The 20103-nt window shown below is 40.9% G+C and overlaps 1 protein-coding gene across 3 annotated transcripts in view; it reads right to left on the bottom strand.

Annotated features, from left to right (window-relative positions):
* SNX4 (sorting nexin 4) overlaps window positions 1–18915 on the bottom strand; it is a 32612-nt gene extending 13697 nt beyond the window's left edge. The window contains exons 1-6 of one of the 3 annotated variants that reach the window (XM_068195320.1): window positions 18749–18915; window positions 17647–17762; window positions 9292–9430; window positions 9065–9214; window positions 7991–8038; window positions 3922–3977 (exon numbers count right to left, since the gene is read on the bottom strand). In XM_068195320.1, coding sequence (XP_068051421.1) covers window positions 3922–3977; window positions 7991–8038; window positions 9065–9214; window positions 9292–9430; window positions 17647–17762; window positions 18749–18877 — 638 coding nt within the window. In that variant the 5' untranslated portion in view covers window positions 18878–18915. Of the gene's footprint in view, window positions 1–3921; window positions 3978–7990; window positions 8039–9064; window positions 9215–9291; window positions 9431–17646; window positions 17763–18128; window positions 18257–18748 lie in introns of those variants that run through there. The other 2 variants (XM_068195321.1, XM_068195322.1) reach the window with 2 other exon arrangements.
* Between the last annotated feature and the right edge of the window lie 1188 nt (window positions 18916–20103).

Below are 20103 nucleotides of genomic sequence, written 5' to 3'. Positions count from 1 at the left end.
TGTATGGCTGAAGGCCATCAAATCACTACATCTCAATAAGGTACCAGACAGGGAAGCCAATCCAACTGACTTGTGCATACTGCTGGCTTGTCACTTCTGGAGAAGAGGCATTTTATCAGCCAGCCCCGTCAGGTTTCAGAAGCAATTTAAGCTGATACCTTTAGCTCTTGCTAATAACAAAGGTGAATCACTTGCCACAGCTTTGCTAGTGACAAGTAACCAATTAAACCACAGCAACAGCCTCTTGTGTACACATAAACCCTCCCTACTACACACAAGTCTAGCTCATGACCTGCTTTGGTACACAAGAATGTATTTATTTCATCCAGATGAGAAGCCAGAAACAGCTTTACCTAAATTACTAAACAATGATCTGAAAATAAACACAGAAGAATGCAACTAAAATTAAGGAATAGGAGACCAAGATTAGTGTTCCAGATCGATGCTCAAGAATTAAAAAAACTTAATCCCTCCTCCCACCACAGGCACACAGTCCAGCTTTGTATTTCAGAATAGCTTGTACCCAAGAGGTCTTACTGAAATGAGTTGGGTCACTTGTTTTGGGTGACCAAGTATGAAATTCCAGGGTTTTTCATTTAACATCTCTTCTTCCCCTGACAGGAAGTCTTCCCCTAAAATATTCCCATCCTTACATTCAGGAAGTAAAAGCTTAATTATGACTTCTAGTATTTTTGATTTCCAATAAGCATTTTTTATATCATTATGACACACACAGGGTTAAAGTACATAAAAAGATTTAAAAGTTAGCAGAGAAGCTGTATGGGGAAAAAGAAATGTAGTCACTGATCTGCACAGTGGGATTTAGAGAGCAATCTTTTCAGTTTACACTTTATAAAATATGCACCAGGGCTGCATGTCAGACAGCTGCAGACACGTACAGTGAAGATATTTGAAATAATTGAAGTAAAAACAAAAGATTAAAAAGCATGCCTGCAGCTCAGGAAGACTCCCCTTTCCACTCCAGAAATTTATAACGTAAAGTTTTATTTATCCTGTTTTGCCACAAGAAATCTTTTAGGAATGCTGTAATCCCTGAAGGCCAGAGTCAGGAACCTAGGAGGACTTTCAGTATCCTGGCCTTCAGCAGCAATACATCTTCTCTCAGACCAATTCTTCCTCAATTAAAAAAAAAAAAAATAAAAACTACTACTTCAGAATTAAGCTGTCTTCTGTTTTGTCTCATAAAAGCATAAACCAAAGTGCTGCTATTTTTTCCCAATCTTCTGTGAAGGTTGAAAATTTTACAAATATGATTTTCAGGAAAAACTGGTTTAAAGAGACTGGTGGTGTTGCAGAGCAAAAGTTTATTTCTCAACTATTTGCTTAAGTCCTAGTCATTGCTCATGTAAAAAAAAAAAGTTACATAATTATAAAATAATTTCCAAACAGAGCTCAGTGAGGCACACAAAGGGATGTTTACTTCCCAGTGTATCCTAACAGTAGAAGTGTAAAACAAGACACAGTTTTGGCCCTCAGTAACTGAGGCTTTTTAAACTAGCACTTTTCACTTGGTTTTACTGGTTCTGTGACATTAGCAACAGGCTAGATACTTAACTGAGCTATTAAATAGAACTTGAGACACAAATGAAGAACCGATTAGGTCACTTTGATGTAGGAAGACCAGCAGGTCTTTCAAAAAAAAAACTTTTATGATACTGGCAAAGAAAAAAAAATCCTTTACAGTAGACAGCATTTCAGTGTAACTTATTTACTTTGTGCATTTTACTCAGCAGTAATCCTTCTTGCATCAGGAGAGGCAGTGCCATTGTCCTGTTTTGTGAAGAGAGATACTACAAGAACAGAACTGTTCACTAAAAAACAAGCCACTTGCCTGAATAACCAAACAAAACCCAGAGAGCTACTTAAAAAAAAAGGCCTTAGGAAAGGCTTTAGTATTTTTTAAAGAACTCTTCCACCAAAACCCAAAAGCTATGGTTTTGATTAAAGCCCAGAAAGAGCAAGAAAGGATGAGTGCCATGAGGCCAAATCAGAGAGGTCTGCAGTAGATAGAAATTTACCCATGAGTACCAGAATACCATATTTTTATCACCATTTAATTCCACCATTGAAACTACAAATTGCTTCTCACAGGAGAAGGTTTAGTTTCCAGTGTACATTTGACCTCAAAAAGCAGCCTTGTTTCAGCTGCATGAAACTCCTCATGTTGCCAGGCTGTCGGGTGCAGCTCCATGGCAATGCTGACTGGGAGCTGCAGCTGTTCCTCACCTGAACCTCTCCTGGCCCAGGAGCCTGAAAGCCTACACTCCTCACAGCACTCAAGTCACACCTTCTGTTTCAGCAAGGTGAGCTTGCTGAACCACTTCACCAGCCAGCCACACAAAAGCACCAAAGGTAAAGCAGAGGGGCCAGGCATCACATTCCAAGCAGCTCAGGCTCAAGTGTGCTGGGCAGAGCAAGGCACTGTGCCTCCCCTTAGAGCCACACATGCAGCAGCAAAAGACAAACAAACAACTTCTGCTCATGAGTTATTTATTAAACAATTTGTATCCCCAAGTGCGATTTGGAAGTTACATAGCTGGCAGAATACAACAGAGAACATGTGCCATCTCTCAAGTGCTGCGAAGGCTCTACCAAGGCACACACGCTGAGGACTGTTTTTGTTACAAGCCCTTTCCTCATGTTTTCCTTTTATTAACACTTTCCCTGCTTTTTAACAAGCTGCATCTCACAACAGCTTTGCTTTCTGAAACATTGTTACCTCAAAAGATAACAAGGATGCTCCTTAAACACTCTTGCCGACCTGTGCCTACAGTCAGACTTCTGGCAGTTTACCTGCTGTGAGAGCAGGAAAAGACAACTCCTGCTGGCCACAGAGGAAGATGACTGAGGATGAAGCATTCAAACAAGGGACCATTTTCACCTGCAGATACAGAGAATTGCTGTCTTCTGATCTCATTCATGAATGTTATCCTTTATAGTAAACCCTGGCTAAAAACTTCCTGGCTGCCACAGAAGGCCCTAAAAACAAACACAGTGAAAAAGGAGGGACTGGACCAATTCACAGGTTAAGTCTGAAGAGGTTGAGAAAAGTAAGTACCCTCTAACGTCCTTAACACAATATCCCCAGATTCTATGGAACAGACAACAGACAGCAGTCAGGCACAGGGGCACTCCCCAAGGAGCATCTCCTGGTGCCACTGGTGAACAACAAGTGCATCCAGAAGGGCACTTTGCACAGGTCTCCACGGCCTGTGGATGGCAAACAGCAACATTTCTTGGCCCCATCGGTGCACACCGATGCTTCTAAACCACTGCAGAAGTAGAAACTCCCATTTTACCCTTCCCACATCACCAAGGGTGTGATGAACCTCCCACTATATATACTGACAATTCTGAGCAGTTTTTCCATCCAGCAGATTGCTCTAGTGCCTGTCCCAGAACTCTGTAAACTGCAACAGAGCTGAACTGACCTCTGGACTTCCAAAAGCATCTGTGAAAATTGGCAGCTTGGAAAGCACTATGAACTTCAACACCAGGGTGTGTGCATCCAGAGCTGTACACTAGCAGACTTTTGGAAAGACCTACTATCAGTCTGTATTCTGTTCATGCTTGGAAAGATTTCTTGAAAACAAATATTAAGAGGTACTTTTTCAGAGTCTGGTTTAGGGGATTTTTGTCCCTTCATTTTAGTCTAGCTAAAATTAAATACTCATTTTACATAAAGTGATGGAATTTTTCTGAATGCTTCCTGCTTCTGGAAGCAGGATTTATCAAATATTTTCACACTACCTCTTTACTGGGCTCCTGTTAAGATCTGAAGTGCAGAAAGATAATTTTTCTTTTCTGAATTTATACTAAAGAGATAGAATATTCTGTCACCTGAAGTTATAGCTGTAACTGAAAAAGGGAAAGGGAGGGAAGAAGGATATGGAATCTTACTTGTCTGGGTTTTTCACTCTGAATGTTGCATTAAGAGCTTTTAATCTGGAATCTGCCTGAAAAAGGGGAAAAAAAGCTTTGTTAATTTAGTGCAATTAAATTTCAGTGACAAAAAAATCTCAGCCTTCTGGCAGCCCCATTAAAAAAACATCCTGCCTTCATGGCATATTTAAATCTTCAAACATTGAACAAGTTGACACCAGCTGCCCTGAATGTCAGATATTTTTATTTAAAAGTCAAAAACTACACTATTTTTGTGAATATGATGTAAACAGTAACCACTAAAATAAAGCTGGTATAATCCAAGTCTCACAGAAGTAGTCCCTTCTTAAAATGCTGCACAAATCATGGATTTAAGATACACAACCCCACATTCTTTTCAGATGAAGCAATTAGGTAACTTAAGACCATATGGACAAGCTATTTTATATTTCTCAAACCAAATAAAAACAGTGGTAGAGTGACCTCTATATGCTCTTTATTACCAGGAACAGTTCCCCAGTGAAATCAAAATCTTATATATGTTGTTCTCCTAGTTTTTATGACTTGCTTTACAGAAAATATGTAATTTGTATATCAGAATAGAGCCCTTTTTAATGCAATGTTCTTCTCTATGGTAGAGCATAAATAAATCTCTACAGAGCAAAGTTCAATACCTAATTAAAAAGGTAATTGACTGCTTTAGTTTTTGAGATGTTGGTTTATCAATTACTGCACCAGTAGTATTGAACATTTCTAAGGAGACAGAGGGGTTTTTTTTTCCAAGTTATTGAATATTAAACTGTGCAATGAGTATTTACTCCTAATAAGACACCAACACACATGAGAGATCCCAGCCTCATCCCCGAGGTCCAGATCACTACAACTCTTCATTCCTACAATGCATTTTACACAGAGCTCACTCAGGGCTCATCTATACCAAAGAAAAATGCCAATTGTGGGTAAATGGCTGGAGTTTACTTTTGATCAAAACATCCTTCTCTTCAGTCAAAGGACAATAAATCAGCACACCTTGCAAGGTGTATAGATTTCCTACAGTGTACTCCTTTAGCTAACAGGCTGTGCCACAGCTGCAAGCAGTAAGTTACTTCAGCAGTACTGTTAGTGCTGGTATGTGACAAAAGAATATTTTGTGCCCTGTTACAGAAAACTCAGAGCTTGAAGAGCTATTTTGAATTTGTCAGTGAAGGGAACACAGTGTCCTCCCAAAACAAGAACAGAGCCCATCCTTTAGGGGCCTTGTAATAGCATCTACAGATAAGACAGGCACGGTCTGAGACTGTTCCACCTCCCACTACATTTGGGCTGAGCAGAAGATACCCCATACATAGCCTAGAGAAAAGGAGGCTCAGAGGAACCTTACTGCTCTCCACAATTTCCTGAAAGGAGGTTGTAGTGAGGTGGAGGTTGGTCTCTTCTCCCACGTAACAAGCAGAAGGACAAGAGGAACCTGCCTCAAGTTGCTTCAGGGGAAGTTCAGATTGAATGCCAGGAAAAATATCTTTACCAAAAGGATTGTCAGATATGGGATCAGGCTGCCCACAGAAGTGATGGAGTCACCATCCCTCAATGTGTTTAAAAGATATGTTGATGTGGATGTCCCCACAGGGACATGGTTTAGTGGTGGACTGGTGGCAGAGTCAGGTTAACTGTAGCTGTTCTTCCAATGATCAAACACCAAAACAAAGTATAATCCACAAGCTGAAAGGTAAGGGAACCTCCAGACTAAGACTGACTGACATTGGTTCATTGTCACCACTGCGTGTGACACTTCTCTAAGAGTATCTTGCAGAGGGAAGACAAGGCAGCATGGAGAAGCATGTCCCAGATAGCACAAGGAACAAAAAACACTGCAGAAGCTCCAAGTCCCAGCCTTTATGCTTATTAAGAGCACTTCTGAGCTTTGTATAGTCTTGGATCTTCACTGCCATACACCAACAAATCAATACAGAAGCCAGTTATGTTTTGGGCTGTTCACACACACCTGCAGGTACTCCTCACACATCCTCTCAAAGTACAAACATCACCTAGATGCACTGACATTATCAGAGTCCTTCGCTCTAAGCAGCTGTTTCCCAAAACCCTGTATTTATGTTGAAACAGCAGGCAACAAAGCCATTTGAGTCTGTTGGGGCAGCAGGCACATAGAACAGCTTTACACTTAGAAAGGACAACTTTCTACCCTACAGTTCCAGGGCAAGTTTTTGTCTTTTGTCACAGGCACACATAGTGCTCTGAAGGAAGAGTTCAGTAGGTCCATACAAGCACTGTCAGGTGGGAAGCACAATCTTGGCAATGCTCAACCATCTCAGTAGGGCTATTTCCTTTTTGCCATTCGCAGCACAGTAACTCACACACGCCACTTTTGAGCATTTACACCAGAGTTAGGCTTCTAGAGAAACATCTGTCCAGTCTTATAATTGATTTAAGAGTGACATGCACAAGCATTTTAGAGATGAACCACCCATCAAATGAGGTACAGCTGAGGAGCTTTCAACGTTAATGCCTACTATGATCCCATAATCATTTATGTAACCTAAAGAGAGATGGGAATTTTCTCTTTCCTACAGGAAGGGTTAAAATCCCAAGTGACAAATACCTTAAATTAAAAATCCCTTAAAAAATAAGTGCTGGGCTTGGGAGGTAGGAAAGGCATGATTTAATGATACAGCTGGCAGAATAAACAAAGTCTCCAACATCAACATTCAGCTATAGCATGCTACACTGCATTAATACCTAATTTAAAGTTTAGAGAGTTCAAACCCTCTCAGACAAAAAACACATCCCACTTAAATGCAGCAGAGGCAGCAGAAACATAAACAAATCGTCTGATTTGAGTCTAAAACATGCACTGAATAGAGCTTTTCCTTCCACTATAGTGCTAAATATTGAGAGTTTATACTTCAGATGTAGAATAAAGGGAAGATTCTTTTTACCAGGCTTTTGAAAAAGTTATTTTTCTTTCCTAAGGAAACTGGAACTGTGAAAGGGAAAACATACCCAATCAAATCTAGAGGGAAAAAAAGACTTGCTAGTCTCTCATTTAATCTACATTGTGGTTTCAGGGAGGCAAATATTCTCAGCATTCTGCTACGAGTTTTCTTCCATAAACACACCACTGTGTGCTCTCCCGAACACACCCTGCCAGTACAAACTTTCTAAACTCCTATGAGTGTATGTAGCTTTAGAGCTTTACATTGTTTGCATTATGAACACTAGTAGTATGCAAACCCAACTGTGATGGAAGAGAATTATTGTCAACTTAAGTTATCAACAGTAAGTGTCAGTATCAAAGTCTCTTGGACACTGAGGATAAGAGCACCAGGGATTTTCTTTAGCTCTCACTATTTAGAATAATTCTTCATAATCCACCTAGTTTTCACTTGTGATTTCATGAGAGCAGATCACATTACAATGAAACAAAAAGCTCAGTATTTGTCCTCATACAGTAATTCTTCCAGACACAGCCCAGCAATCTATCAGCTTCTCAGATTCTTGACCTGTACAGACACACGACCTCAGACCATTTATTCCTGCAAGTCTTCCCCCAGTTTACCCAGCCATGAACTCACTGATGTCAACGAGGATAGTATTACTTCAAGACACAATATGTTAAACAGTTAAGGGGCACCAAATCCATCTGTCTTAGTCCCTTTCACCAACTGCTCCTTGCAAAGTCCTACAATTCAGATCTCTTTGCTTACTTTTTTTTGACACCTTGCACCTCTTACCAGACTAAATTTGACATCCACCTTTAAAAATGCTAAACTAAACAGAAAACACAAAAACTCACTGCTGTAGCCTCAAGTTCATAACTTTTAAAGCTTTCAAGGATTCTGTGTTACCAGCAGAATTACACAGGCACATAACAAGCCTGCTAGAGAACTTAACTGCAATCCTACCCATCACATGCCAAGAACATCACTGTTTTTTGTAATAACAAGTATTCATGAAGCAATGCTTTTAGCTCACTCTTATAGCAAACATCCTTTTATAAATACCCTAAAACATGTTTGCCGGAATATGTTCGTGTCACAGCAATCAGGAGACAAACAATTACAGTAATTACCTTCAACTGAAATCCAGTCTCATTCACCATTTCTTTCCATCCACCTTCCTAAATATACAGAAGAATGTTCAGTTAGTGATTTAAGAATGCTGCAGCTTTTGTGAGTCTCTATGAGAAACTATATCAAAGGAGCTTCTCCAGTATGCCTGGCTTCTGCCTCAGCTACCCTCCCCATGTCTTTTCAAGAATCTGGGTTAAGAATAACCAATCATTATGTTGTGTTTACATACTAATCTGCCCCCAAAAATCCTCTTCTCAATTACCTCAATCTATCAGCTGGGAGCAGGAGCCACACTGCTTTGTCTAAAGAAGAGTAGCTAACATATTTTGCCTCTGAGATTACCTTTGCATCTCAAGGCAGAGAGCATACAGGTGACAACAGTTTGCAGTGCACATGCCATCACCTGGCTCAGGTGTACTGCTGGTTTTCCACGGTTTTCAGCTCCCATACACCAGTTCACCCACATACTGTACCATGGCAAACATAGCAGTTCAGTATTTGGAAATCTCTCATCAAAGCACAGAAAAAAAAAGAACTATCCAACATCTCCTAAAGGTGAAAGCTGCAGAATGCAATGCTTAAGCTGACAACTGAACCACAACTTCTGTGACAATGTATTGTAGCAGTTTTGGGCCACAACACATGAATGGATGATCCAAACTACAAAGCTAAAGAAACCATGGATATCCAAAGAGTGAATTGGAAGCCAGTGCTGTCCCTGCAGTCAGCAGTATAGCATGGAAACTAGTTCAGCTTTAGTCCTGTGGAAGAGCTCCCAACCAACATGCATTAAGTTCCCAATAGGCTGTTCCACAGAGGTGGAAATTCTCTCTTAGGAGCCTTACAACTTGACTGAAAAAAAGTCATAAGGTAGATAGAAGGGCAAATGTACAACTGCAGCCTGCTCTCAAGGAGCTTTTAGCTGGACAAGCCTTTTCCACCTCAAGTTTATTCACATTGTCTATCTTTCCTCCTGACACAGAACAAGTTATGGGTCAATAGAAAAGACCAAAAGAACATTATCTTAATTAAATAATCACTAAATAATGTATTTAGAAATAACTTTACTATACCTGCATTAAAAATGCATAAAAGATTTTGTCTTGGCAAAGAACAGGATGTGAAGCCACACGTAACAAGAAGTTTTCCAGACCAATTCTTCTTCTTTCCACAAAATCTGGATCCATATTATCTGCTGATAGCTTATGCCAAACAAAGTCAGCCTAGTTAAACAGAAGAGTGTCAACAGTAAATTAAAAAACAAACAAAACAAAGCAAGCCACAGTTTCAGTTTCCTTACCCTCTTTTCTGGCAAAGGTGGAACAACAATATGTGGGTAGGTAACTGACAAATAATTCCTCAACAACTCAAATTCACTGTAACGTCGCCACAGGGACTCCACTGGGGCACACTGTCCCTCACTCTGGGACTCAACAGCTCTGAAAAATAAAGCAGCAAATTTGAACATTAGTGAGCTATCACCTACTCCCTCAAAAACCATCAGTGCAATTAGACCAAAGGCCCCAAGTATCGTAGTGACTACTGCATGACTTGCCCATAACCTAAATCAACCTTAATTAATTTCATGTCTACATACTTAATTTTTAAATATTTATAATTTCTGCCTGATAGCACTTGAATTTGCTAGGAACACAGGAAAAGTCAATGCACTCACACATCAAAAACAAAAAAGGTAGGTCACAATCAAGTAAAGAGACACATGTGGCTTAGTCCACACCCTTACAGAAATAGCCCCGTTTCTCTTGGAACAGTGTTAGGTTCAAAGTTAGTAAAATTTCATGAGTACCTGAAGGATACAGAATATTGTAGAAGAAATTTACTATTCAGTGGGAAAGTCTTCAGAGGATAAAAACTGTCTTGCATACAAAAGTTGACACAGTTACAAATACAACTTTAAAAATATTAAGATATTTTAAGGGATACTTTTAGAAAAAGAGCAAATTTCAAAGTACTTCCAATTTTCCTTTTTTGTTCAAAATGACATGTTTGTATATTTAAGGACTAAAAATGTAACAAACTAGCTAGAGCAAGCAGGTACAAAATTGATGTGTCTGAAAAATTCATTGAAGACTTAAAACCAACATGACCTAGCAAGGTAATAAAGGATTTTATGTTACTATAAAAGGAGAAATCATTGAATATAGGATTGGAAAGTAATACAAATACTTGACATGAAAAATCATTTTTCATACAAGACATTCAAAGAAACAGAAATACTTTGCAATATCATAAAATAAGCATTGGGTAGCAACACTTCCAGCAGTTAGCATATGCCAGAATAAACACAGAGAATACACACAAGGCACTTAACAGAAAACAGTGATGCCTATTCCAACTTTGTTCTTCCTTTAAGTGACTAACTAGCACACAAAGCACTGGCATCAACCTAAGTGGAGCAGTACTGACTGCTGAGTTTGGAAGGGACCTCTGCATGTGTGTGATCCAACTCCCTTGCTCAAAGCAGGATGTTCTGAGCCACATCCACTTGGGTTTTGAGTATCTCCAAGGACTGAGACTCTACCATCACATTGAACATCCTACTCCCATGTTTGACAAACCTCACAGTAAAGAGGTTTTCTTACTTTTACATGGAATTTCCCATGTTTGAATTTGTGGGCACTGCCTTTTGCCCTCTCTCAGCATCACAGAAGGAGTCTGACTCCATCTTCTTTACCTCTCCACCAGGTACTGATCCACAACTGCTAAAGTCATCTGTCTCTTTCACAGGCTGAACAATCTCATCTCTTTCAGCCTCTCCCTGCAGGTCAGACAATCCAAACCCATAATCATCCTCACAGCCCTTTACTGGACTTGCTTCAGTAAGTCCACATCTTTCTGGTGCTGGAGAATTCAGAACTGGGAACAATAAATTATGAACTACAAGTAGTCACTCATGTGGTATTTAGTAGAAGAGAATGCTACATTATTTTTTCCAGCAAAAGTCAGGCTTTACAGTTCTTACAATTCATAAGAACTCTGTGAAGTTTTAAAACATCTAAGTAGCACAGAAATTATTGATAATTTTTTAAGCTATTCTTAACCTACAAGGTCAGATTTTTAATGATCTCACTGAAAAACAAACAATCCCACTCTAAAGCTGCCCCAATTATTTGATACATTTAAACAAAATACAAGGTGTCTCTATTTGTGAGCCCTCATTAGAGAGGAACAGTCTTGCTATATGCTTTGGTTTAGTTGCATCTTAAGGTGGAATAATGTCATACAGAAGAATGCGAAAGATACTTTTTAAACTTAATAATCCGCAAAAAGTTTTAGGTATCTACCCATGCCTTGGGGAAAGGGCATCCATTCCAGGTGACTGAATTTGTAGGGAAAAAGAAAACTTCATAAGTAAGAAGAAAAAAGGATAAATGCACAGCATTCAACACAAACTGCTGCAGATCAAAACTATTTGAGAGTGACTCAAGAGGAAAAGGCAAGTACACTACCGACAGCCGGTATTCACACTGTCAGCATCCCACAGAATTCTTCCCTATTAGAGTATTTAAATTCAATGAAGCTGCACCTGCAAATACTGAGTTCTGAAGAGGGTAAGCTCAGCCTAACCTGGACTGACAGGCTGCGCAGCATTTCTCCCCACACTAACTGCTGCACCATTCAAATATTATAAGAACACTTCAGCTCAAAGCAGGTATCTAGTGATTGAACTACTGATGAGTAAGAGGTAAATTTGAATAGATAAGGAATTGAGCTACTGTGCCTCAAAAGATTAATTGTTTAGTCAAAAGCTGAAGGCACAAACATTGCATTCCTGGAGGAAAAACTCCCAGCAGGATTTGGTAAACAATCTGGCCATTCAAGACACTCACATAAAAGTACTTCAGAATTACAGATCTTTTTTATCTTCAGCTTCAGTAGCCTACCAACCAGCTGCACTGACTCACACCATGGGATTCAAGACTTCCATATGGGTTATTGTCAAGCCTTAAGAAAGACTGCTACCATCAATACATGATAGTATTATGGGGACCCTGCCTGAGAACAGGCTGCACAAGCAAGCATAAATAGGGAAATAAGAAAAACACAGGTCAGGACTGCCCTGAGAACCCAGCCACATCCCAGGAGGACACATGTGTGCTGCAGGTACAGATGCTGCTGTGCCAGCCTTCTGACAGGAGAATGGTCCATCTCTATAAGCATCTAAATCATGCTTATAAATGCTCCGTAGTTGTTTTGCAGAGTTAATTAGAAAGTAGGAGCAGCAAAGGCCATGCTGAGCCTTAATTGTGGGGGAAAAAAAAGAAAAACCCTTGCTGAACATGCCTGCTTATCAGCATTGTATTTGCTACAATTAATAAGAACTCATCAGTTACTTGAAAAAAACATAGTAGTAACATCTCAGTCCACATACATTAAGCAGAAAACTAAATATTAATCAAAAATTTTAAAAGGTCATTTGGGAGCATAACACTTCAGTAGGAAAGGACCACAGCTTTATAGAGAAGCCTAATCTTACATCAGCACAAATAACTAACTTGTTACTTGAAGTTTTATGCCCACATAGGGCCTCAAGAACTCCAGGAGGAAGGAAGCAGACTGCCAGACCAGTTCATACCACTCACTGCATCTACCCTGCCCACACTGAAGTCACTAAGGAAGTTTACTACATCTAAAGCCTACTGTCAATTTATTCTGATAAAGCAGATCTGTGGACAACAGCTAGGCTTCCCCCAGTCTCAGTTAATCAAGCTTTACAACCCTTGTGAGGGACACAAAAACCTCACACTATACCCTGAAGAAAAAGATTAAATTACTACCAGAGAATCTTGAAGGTCAAACCTGCCTGTGTAGTTAATTCTTTCTTAACTAGACAGCATCTGATACAACCACCTCCCCACAGAGTGTGTTAAGCAGCCTGGCATTATTCTCATTTCAGATCATATTTGTTTCCTTTATTCTAGCATGCATTTATTCTCAGTGTCTCAGGAGTGCAAACACTGCCTTTTACAGCTGCTTTTATCTTCATCAGGAGAGCACCTATACAGCACCTAACAAAGAAGCCATGCTTCTTTAATTAATTGATTTGAATACATTTAGGACATTTTGAAATTATTAGTATCAGTTGCACCCCACAAGCTTACACCCAGGCTTAGACTAAACCCCTAGGCTGTGCTCTCTAAAGCACACAATGCTGCAGAGTTGGGTAAAGGAGGGGAGCAGCAAAGCTCTTTGCAAAGCTGTGGTGGGACAGCAGCACGCAGCCCGCAGCTAGCAGCCTGTGTTAGCACCGTGGCCTTTTACATGAGGTAATAAGAGTTTGAAACAGCATGGATGGATTTAGGACAGGCAACCAAGATGAGAGAAATTTTTTTTTTAATCACATCAAAAATGTCTCTGCCTGGTTACATATGAGGTCATAAAATATCACCAATTACAAGAGCATTTCCTCCCCAGGAGCACCATTTCAGAAAGGAAGTAGAAATCCACTAAGGTACTCATTAGACTTAATACCTTCACTACCATCTAATTTTTCAGACCATGTTATGAACTTCCCCATTACATGCAAGTATTGCAGACCAGTCTCAATTAAGATTATAATCACTTGTTGACATTCAGTCAAACTTCTCAATTTGTTTTGGTTCTAAAAACACAATATAATACTTGTACAGTCTTCTAGCAGGAAAACCACATGTTTCCCCTTTAAGTATACTTTTAACAATGCAAGTTATTCATCGAACAAACCAACCTGCCTGAAAAAATTAAAAAGACAAAATTGAAACCTTCAGCTTTTATATTTATAACTGATGTTATCATAACCAAGTCAAAGATTACATTACTCCATGTCTCATTTATTTGCCTTAATTCAAAGTGTCAATGTGAAAACTTTAGTCCATTTAATTAACCTCTTCTCACTTCCCATTTAAAACTAATCATCTTAAATGAGGCATTAAATAATTCTGAATGCAATAAAAGATGAATGGCTGTGAAGCACTAAATCAGACAAGAAGGAAATACACAGGTTTATTTCCTTGTAAAACCAATCATCTCTTAAATGGCAGAAGCAGTAACTCTGTTTTCAACCTTTGACCTTCCAGTGTATGAGAAGTGACACTTCCACTCCCTGTAGTGGGCAAGGTTCACTCCCTGTGCAGAGGAACACCATTTTAGAGGGATGGGCCACTTTTTCCAACAGCTAGTTAGAAACAGTCTCTGTATTCAGGCCTCTCAGATAGCTGATGTTTAATAATTGCTCTTCTACCTGGCAAGCTGTATGACAAGGAAGCATTTCTCTTGCCAAAAGATTTTTCACAGCCAGGTGATTCTTTGGTTTTTTTATACTGTCACCCAGTTTATTGTATTTAACTAAAACATACATTTTTCAGGAAGATGAATGATTCATAGTATCTATCAAGTAAAAATCAACAGAAAACTAAGTTCTCAAATCCTCTGTCTTCTTTCACTTCCCAACATCACCTCCCTGTTTAAAGCTCATGCTGAATTTAGACTTTTCCCTTCATACCTTCTTTGGAGTACTTTGGACAAGTGTTCCTGACTCCCATTTTCCCATTGGCCAAAATCTGCTCTTTACTGTTCTATCAGAAGACAACATCCCTCTGTGGGCATTCCTCCTGTGCCTCTTCTCAGGAAACCCATTCCTGGGCTTTTCACCTAGCCCAGCGTGAAACATGAAACTTTGAGAAGGGTACTAAACAAAATATAACAAAAGAAAAAAATCCTGAAATCCCACAATGCAGCACTGCTATCACTGACCTGTGGTCTGGCTAGCTACTGATTTCCAAGTCCATTTCTCTCACAGAAATTTTCTTTAGAACTTCTCACACTTTGGATGGGCAATCCAAGGTCTTAACAGAGAAGGAGGTAACACTCATATCACAATTTAACTAGTGGAAAACATCATATTGTTTGATTGCGAAGGGCAGGATAGAAATCTTATAGTCAGCAGGGATGAAAGGAAAGTGAACTAAATGGAAGTGTCCTACTACTACAGAAGAAATAGTTTACTTTAAAGGAGACCAGGAAAAAAAAAGGCATGCCCTGTACATCCTATAATTAAAAGTGCAATACCACAGAGCTCTTTAGAGGTGCTCTGCATTCTGATTAACTTTCAGCTCTGTCACAGAAATAACAGGTACGAAGCCAGGAGTCAGACTCAGGGGTTTATTCTACCTGAGTTCTTGTAGTTTCATGCAGACTCTGCTATAAGATACAGCTGCCTAAAAATCTAACAAGCAAGTCTGGATTCAAGTAAGATCCTGGATATTTGCTATTTCCCTTACAGAAAGCAAGTGATATGCCGAGCATATCTCAAGAAGGAATATTTAGCTGCAGATCTTAAGAATGTGTTCTTGCCTTAATGCCATTTCCCACAAATAGGTAGAAGTGACCTCTGTTCTCACAGGGAGAATATAAAAATTGATTAATTTTTAAATAACTGTATATTTTAACAGTAGCTGTGAAACAAACTGACATTATGACTAATTGAATGGAAATAGCTCATCATAAAAAAATCAAATTAGCTAATGCAGAAAGGTCTAAAGCAAGAAGATGTTTTCAGGAAGCACAACCCTTGGAATCTGTTGACACTCTGCAGTCTACAGCAATGGAGTTTGTTTTGTCTCAAAGAAATGTATCTACATCAAAGTATAATATCACACTAATAAAAAATCAACAAAAGTCACGCAAAAATATGAGCACAGTAATAATTTTTTTCATTTAGAAAGAAAAACTAAGTAACACCATCAGCTGCATTTTGAATACATTTTCACCAGCAGCAGTGAAACTTGCGTGTTAAGGGCTTACACACTCAGCTCCTGTTCTATAATATACCATGGTCATAATTGTATCCATCTTGTGTCTCTTATTCACCCAGATAGAATTCCTCAATTCAAACTGAAATTAAATCCTAGATAGCAGTAATGGCAGAACCCCAGTTCATATAAACATAATGCAACTATTATTAAGTGGTCTTCCCTTTATATTACTATAAATAGTTTTATTCTTCAGCTACAAAATATCTTATTACCCAGACAAATTACTGTGAAGCCCACCTACAGCTAGAGGCTCAGCGGGAAGCACATTTAATAGCCACCAATTATATTTATGCAAGAAGTTTTGCCTTCTCAGCAAAAGGAATAGAGAACCTATTTTATTAGAGATGTGACAAACACACATTTTCAATCGCTCTGTGACAAACATGTAATTGGTCTCAGTATTTGCTGACCACAGAGTAAAATAAATCTTAATGAAAGAACACAATCTGGCTAGCAAAGTACAGTTTTGCCACTATGAAAGAACAACTGGGAAAGACCAGTGGGAGCAACTCTAAAGTAATGCAAGGATGACTGGAAAAGGAGATGCAGTCAGCATGTTCTGGGGCTGCATGAATCTGCCCCCAGAGTATACTTCATATCACAGTTAGGCCCAAATGATTCCAATTTTCTTCTCTTTTCCTTTAGAAATATCATTACAATAAAAACAGCACTACTTAAATGAGAAGGTGTGATCTTTAATATCAATACACTAAAAAAGTATTTTTAAGCAACTGAGCAACTGTCAAAGAGCTACAATATTTGAAAAATGTATGTCTATTTTGGATTTTGTTCTTTAAATTTAGCAAAAATATAGTAAACATCCCAACAGGCCTGCAGTCAGTGTGACTGGTGTGTCCATCAGCTAAACAAGCTAAGAAGCTTTTTAACCAGCAGATAGAAGGCTTATGTGACAGTTTGTTACAATTTGAACTCTTCAGAGCCTTTGCAAAATGCAACCGCTTTGTTTCAGAAGGTTTTCTTTGTACAGCAGATAATACCAAAGGCAAGGCCCAAAGGTTAAAACTAGTAATATAAAAAAGAGCTAAACAAAACTCGTAACAAAGTCTAATTTTGAAATTCTTGCTTCAGCTGAGTAACATGATCCCACATAACAGGAGTCATCTGTTACTGTTTGGGAAGTAAGGATAAGTTAGAAGAGATTTTAAAGTTTTGCTCACTACTCAATACTTGAAATTTTGTGTTTGTGGTACTGACAATGTTCATCACACCAGTCGTATAAATCTTGTTAACACAAGAAGATTAAGAGCAGTAAGTTCCCCAGTGAAAGTTCACACTAGTATGAAGAAAGGAAATAGTTAACTAACTCTAACCCTTAAACCAAATACAAGGAGTATGTGGTAATCAGACCAAGCAAAACACTTCAAATATAAGATGAGCAATAAATTTTGACCACATGACATAAGTCAGAAGACTTCTCTTTCCCATCATCTCAAGCAAGCCTAACGTTACTTTGGACCTCTCTCACAAATACGTGAATAAATTTGTCCAACTTATGTCCAAGGAATAACCAAGCTGTTGGCATTAGTTGCTGGCATAATTTTAATGCAACAACTTTCAAACACACATTTTTCCCACCTAGCTCCAAATGAAGAATTACAGTACAAAGTTACACAAAACCAGCACTAGTACTGAACTGGAGATCAGCTACCAAATTTTCATAGGAAAAGATCCTCCAGAGTGGGTTGATAACCACATAATAAAGCACAAAACAGCTAGATCCTCTCATCAACTGTACCTGATTATTTTTAGGGGTGGAAGGAGAGAAAATCTGTTTAGAATGCACATCCATGTACGCTTGAGACTGAGCTCTCATCACCCACCTAGTCTCAATGAGGTAAGCAGTGTATGTTTCTTGTATGTTCATGGCATTCCTCCCAGTCCGTTTTTCAGCTTCTGAAACCGTGATTTCCATTTTCTTTGCCAAACAGTCTTCCATCTTTTTAGAAGAGGAAAATAAAGATTCATGTAACATTAACCACACAAGGAAAAGGCTACTAACCTTGCCTCCCCTTCTCCCACACCACATTTGTTCAAATAAGACAAGTCTCTGTGGGACAAAGGCTTTGACAGGGCTTTGCTTTATACCTATGTTCTGTATCACATTTTCAAGTGAAAACTGGAAATCTCCTTTAGGAGGAAAACAGAAAAGTCAACAAGCTGACAACTTCAGGTACCAAAAACCACCCTGAGCCAGGAGGATACAGAAACGAGAAATATTTTTCTTTACAGGCAACAAAGTAACCTTTTTTAAAAAACAAACACACTAACCCCAGTATTTTCTATCCAAACACTTCCCAACTACCAATGAATTCCTCTTCAGGACACCCGGGACACATGTAGCCACCTTTCCCCTTTCACAGGAAACAGAATATATCCGGACCAAGATGTTTTTCTTTTAATCTCTCAGAGGAGGATCGTTATCTTTTTTACCCGCTGGCCGCCAGAAATCAGTAAGGACCACACGCCCACCATGGAAAGGCAGAGCTGCACTGAGCAGGGAGGGGGAATCACTTGTGAAATTAAGGGGGGAGAGGGAGACAAAAACATAATTCATAATAATAAACAATAACCTGACATTACGGACGAGGGCAGAGGGTGCACAAAGCTCTCTCACAGCGGCCAGGACGGGGCTGCAAAGAGAACCCCGCAGCTCAGAGGGTCACGCTGCACAGCTCTGCCCCGTGTTCCACCGAGCAGGGCTCGGCCCCAGGCAGCGAAGGAAGGGCTGGTCCCACCTGTAGCCCCTTCGCGCCGCGCCGGGCAGCGCTGAGCGAGCGCCCGGCCCCCCGAGCCCCGCCACCCTCCCCGCCCGGCCCGGCGCGGGCAGCGCGCTCAGGAAAGGCCGGTGCTCGCCCGGCGGAGCAGGCCTTGAGCCCGGGGAGGGGGACGCTGCCCCTCCGCCACCGCCCTCCGCACCCTCACCGCGGCCAAGGGCTGCTCCGGGGGCGGCAGGGCGCCGTCGTCTTCTTCCTCGTCTTCTTCCTCCTCTTCCTCCTCCTCTTCCTCCTCCTCCGGGCGGCTGCCGCTCGGCTCGGGCGCGGAGCTCTCCATGGGGCTCGGGGGCTCGGCCGCGGCGCTCCGCGCAGGCGCCGAGCCGGGCTCCGGGCGAGCCCATGGCCGGTGCTAGGGCCGGGCCGGGCCGGGCCGGGGTGTGTCCGCGGGGCGCGGGGCTGCGGGCGGGGGCGAGGCGAGCCGGCCCCGGCCCCGGCCCTCGCCGCCCTCCGCTGCCGCCCGTGCCCGTGGAGAGGCTCGATCCGGCGGTGCTGAGGGCGTCCTGCCCGCCCTGGTGCCCAGAAGGGGCTCGTTCGTGCCCCCGTGCACGGTCACCCCTCGCTGTGACCGTGCCCCGCTCGCCCACTGGCAGCCTTGAGCCTCCCGTCCCTGTCCGGGACAAAGCTCCCCCCGGCCCCTCACCCGCACTCTTGCAGCTGTAAATGTTTATTTCTAAAATTTGTTTGTTGTCGTTGTTCCCCTCTTAGTTCTCAGGTCACAGAAGACTTTCTCGTGCAATGCTTTGCACACCTTTCCTGCTTGTTTTTTGGTTGGTTGGCTGGGTTTTTTTGACACCCTGTGTTGTTATAGCAAATAACACATCTTAACCAAAAATTAAACTCCATACTAATACGAAATTTAAATTCCTTACTAATGGGAAATATTTCAGATACTTTCTCATCTTTCATCTATAGCAAGATTTGTCACTTTCCTTTACTGAGTCTCTTTCAGCAGCCATTAACTTTCCCGCGGGATGTTTGTTATCGTTTAGGCAGCTCGGGTTGTTTTTTGAAGCCCACCAGCCTGCTATTCCCCCACTCACTCCTTCAGCACTAGTGAAGGACTCGGTCGTGCTGTGTTCCTTTGGCCTCACCCTCCTGGCTGCCAGCCTTTTCCATCAGCTCCCTGCCTCCAGTGGCTGGACAAGCAGAGGTGCTTTGTCCTGCCCACCATCTCTGCTGAGGAACACCCAAGGATGTCCCATCCTGGACATCCTTCAGGAGGGATTGGAGTAGGTAAAATCTGCCAAGTTCAGCTCTGGGGAAGCCTCTGGTGTTATTTAATGAAAGCCCCAGCCGTCCCATCTCTTCTCAGTGAACAGGAACAAACCTCCCTGTGCATTTCTGTCAGTCTTTTTGGAGAGACATTCAGGAAGTCCACCCTACAGCCCCTCCCAACCATCACACACTGTAGATTTATACATATATACATCTTCACTACTGGGTTTATTCCCTCATGATCCCATGGTGCCTACACAGTTCCTGTGGGACTGGCAAACTGGATGA

Source organism: Anomalospiza imberbis, chromosome 7, assembly GCF_031753505.1.
Source record: "Anomalospiza imberbis isolate Cuckoo-Finch-1a 21T00152 chromosome 7, ASM3175350v1, whole genome shotgun sequence".
Lineage (NCBI taxonomy): Eukaryota > Metazoa > Chordata > Aves > Passeriformes > Viduidae > Anomalospiza > Anomalospiza imberbis.
This window is presented reverse-complemented; position numbering and strand designations above follow the sequence as displayed.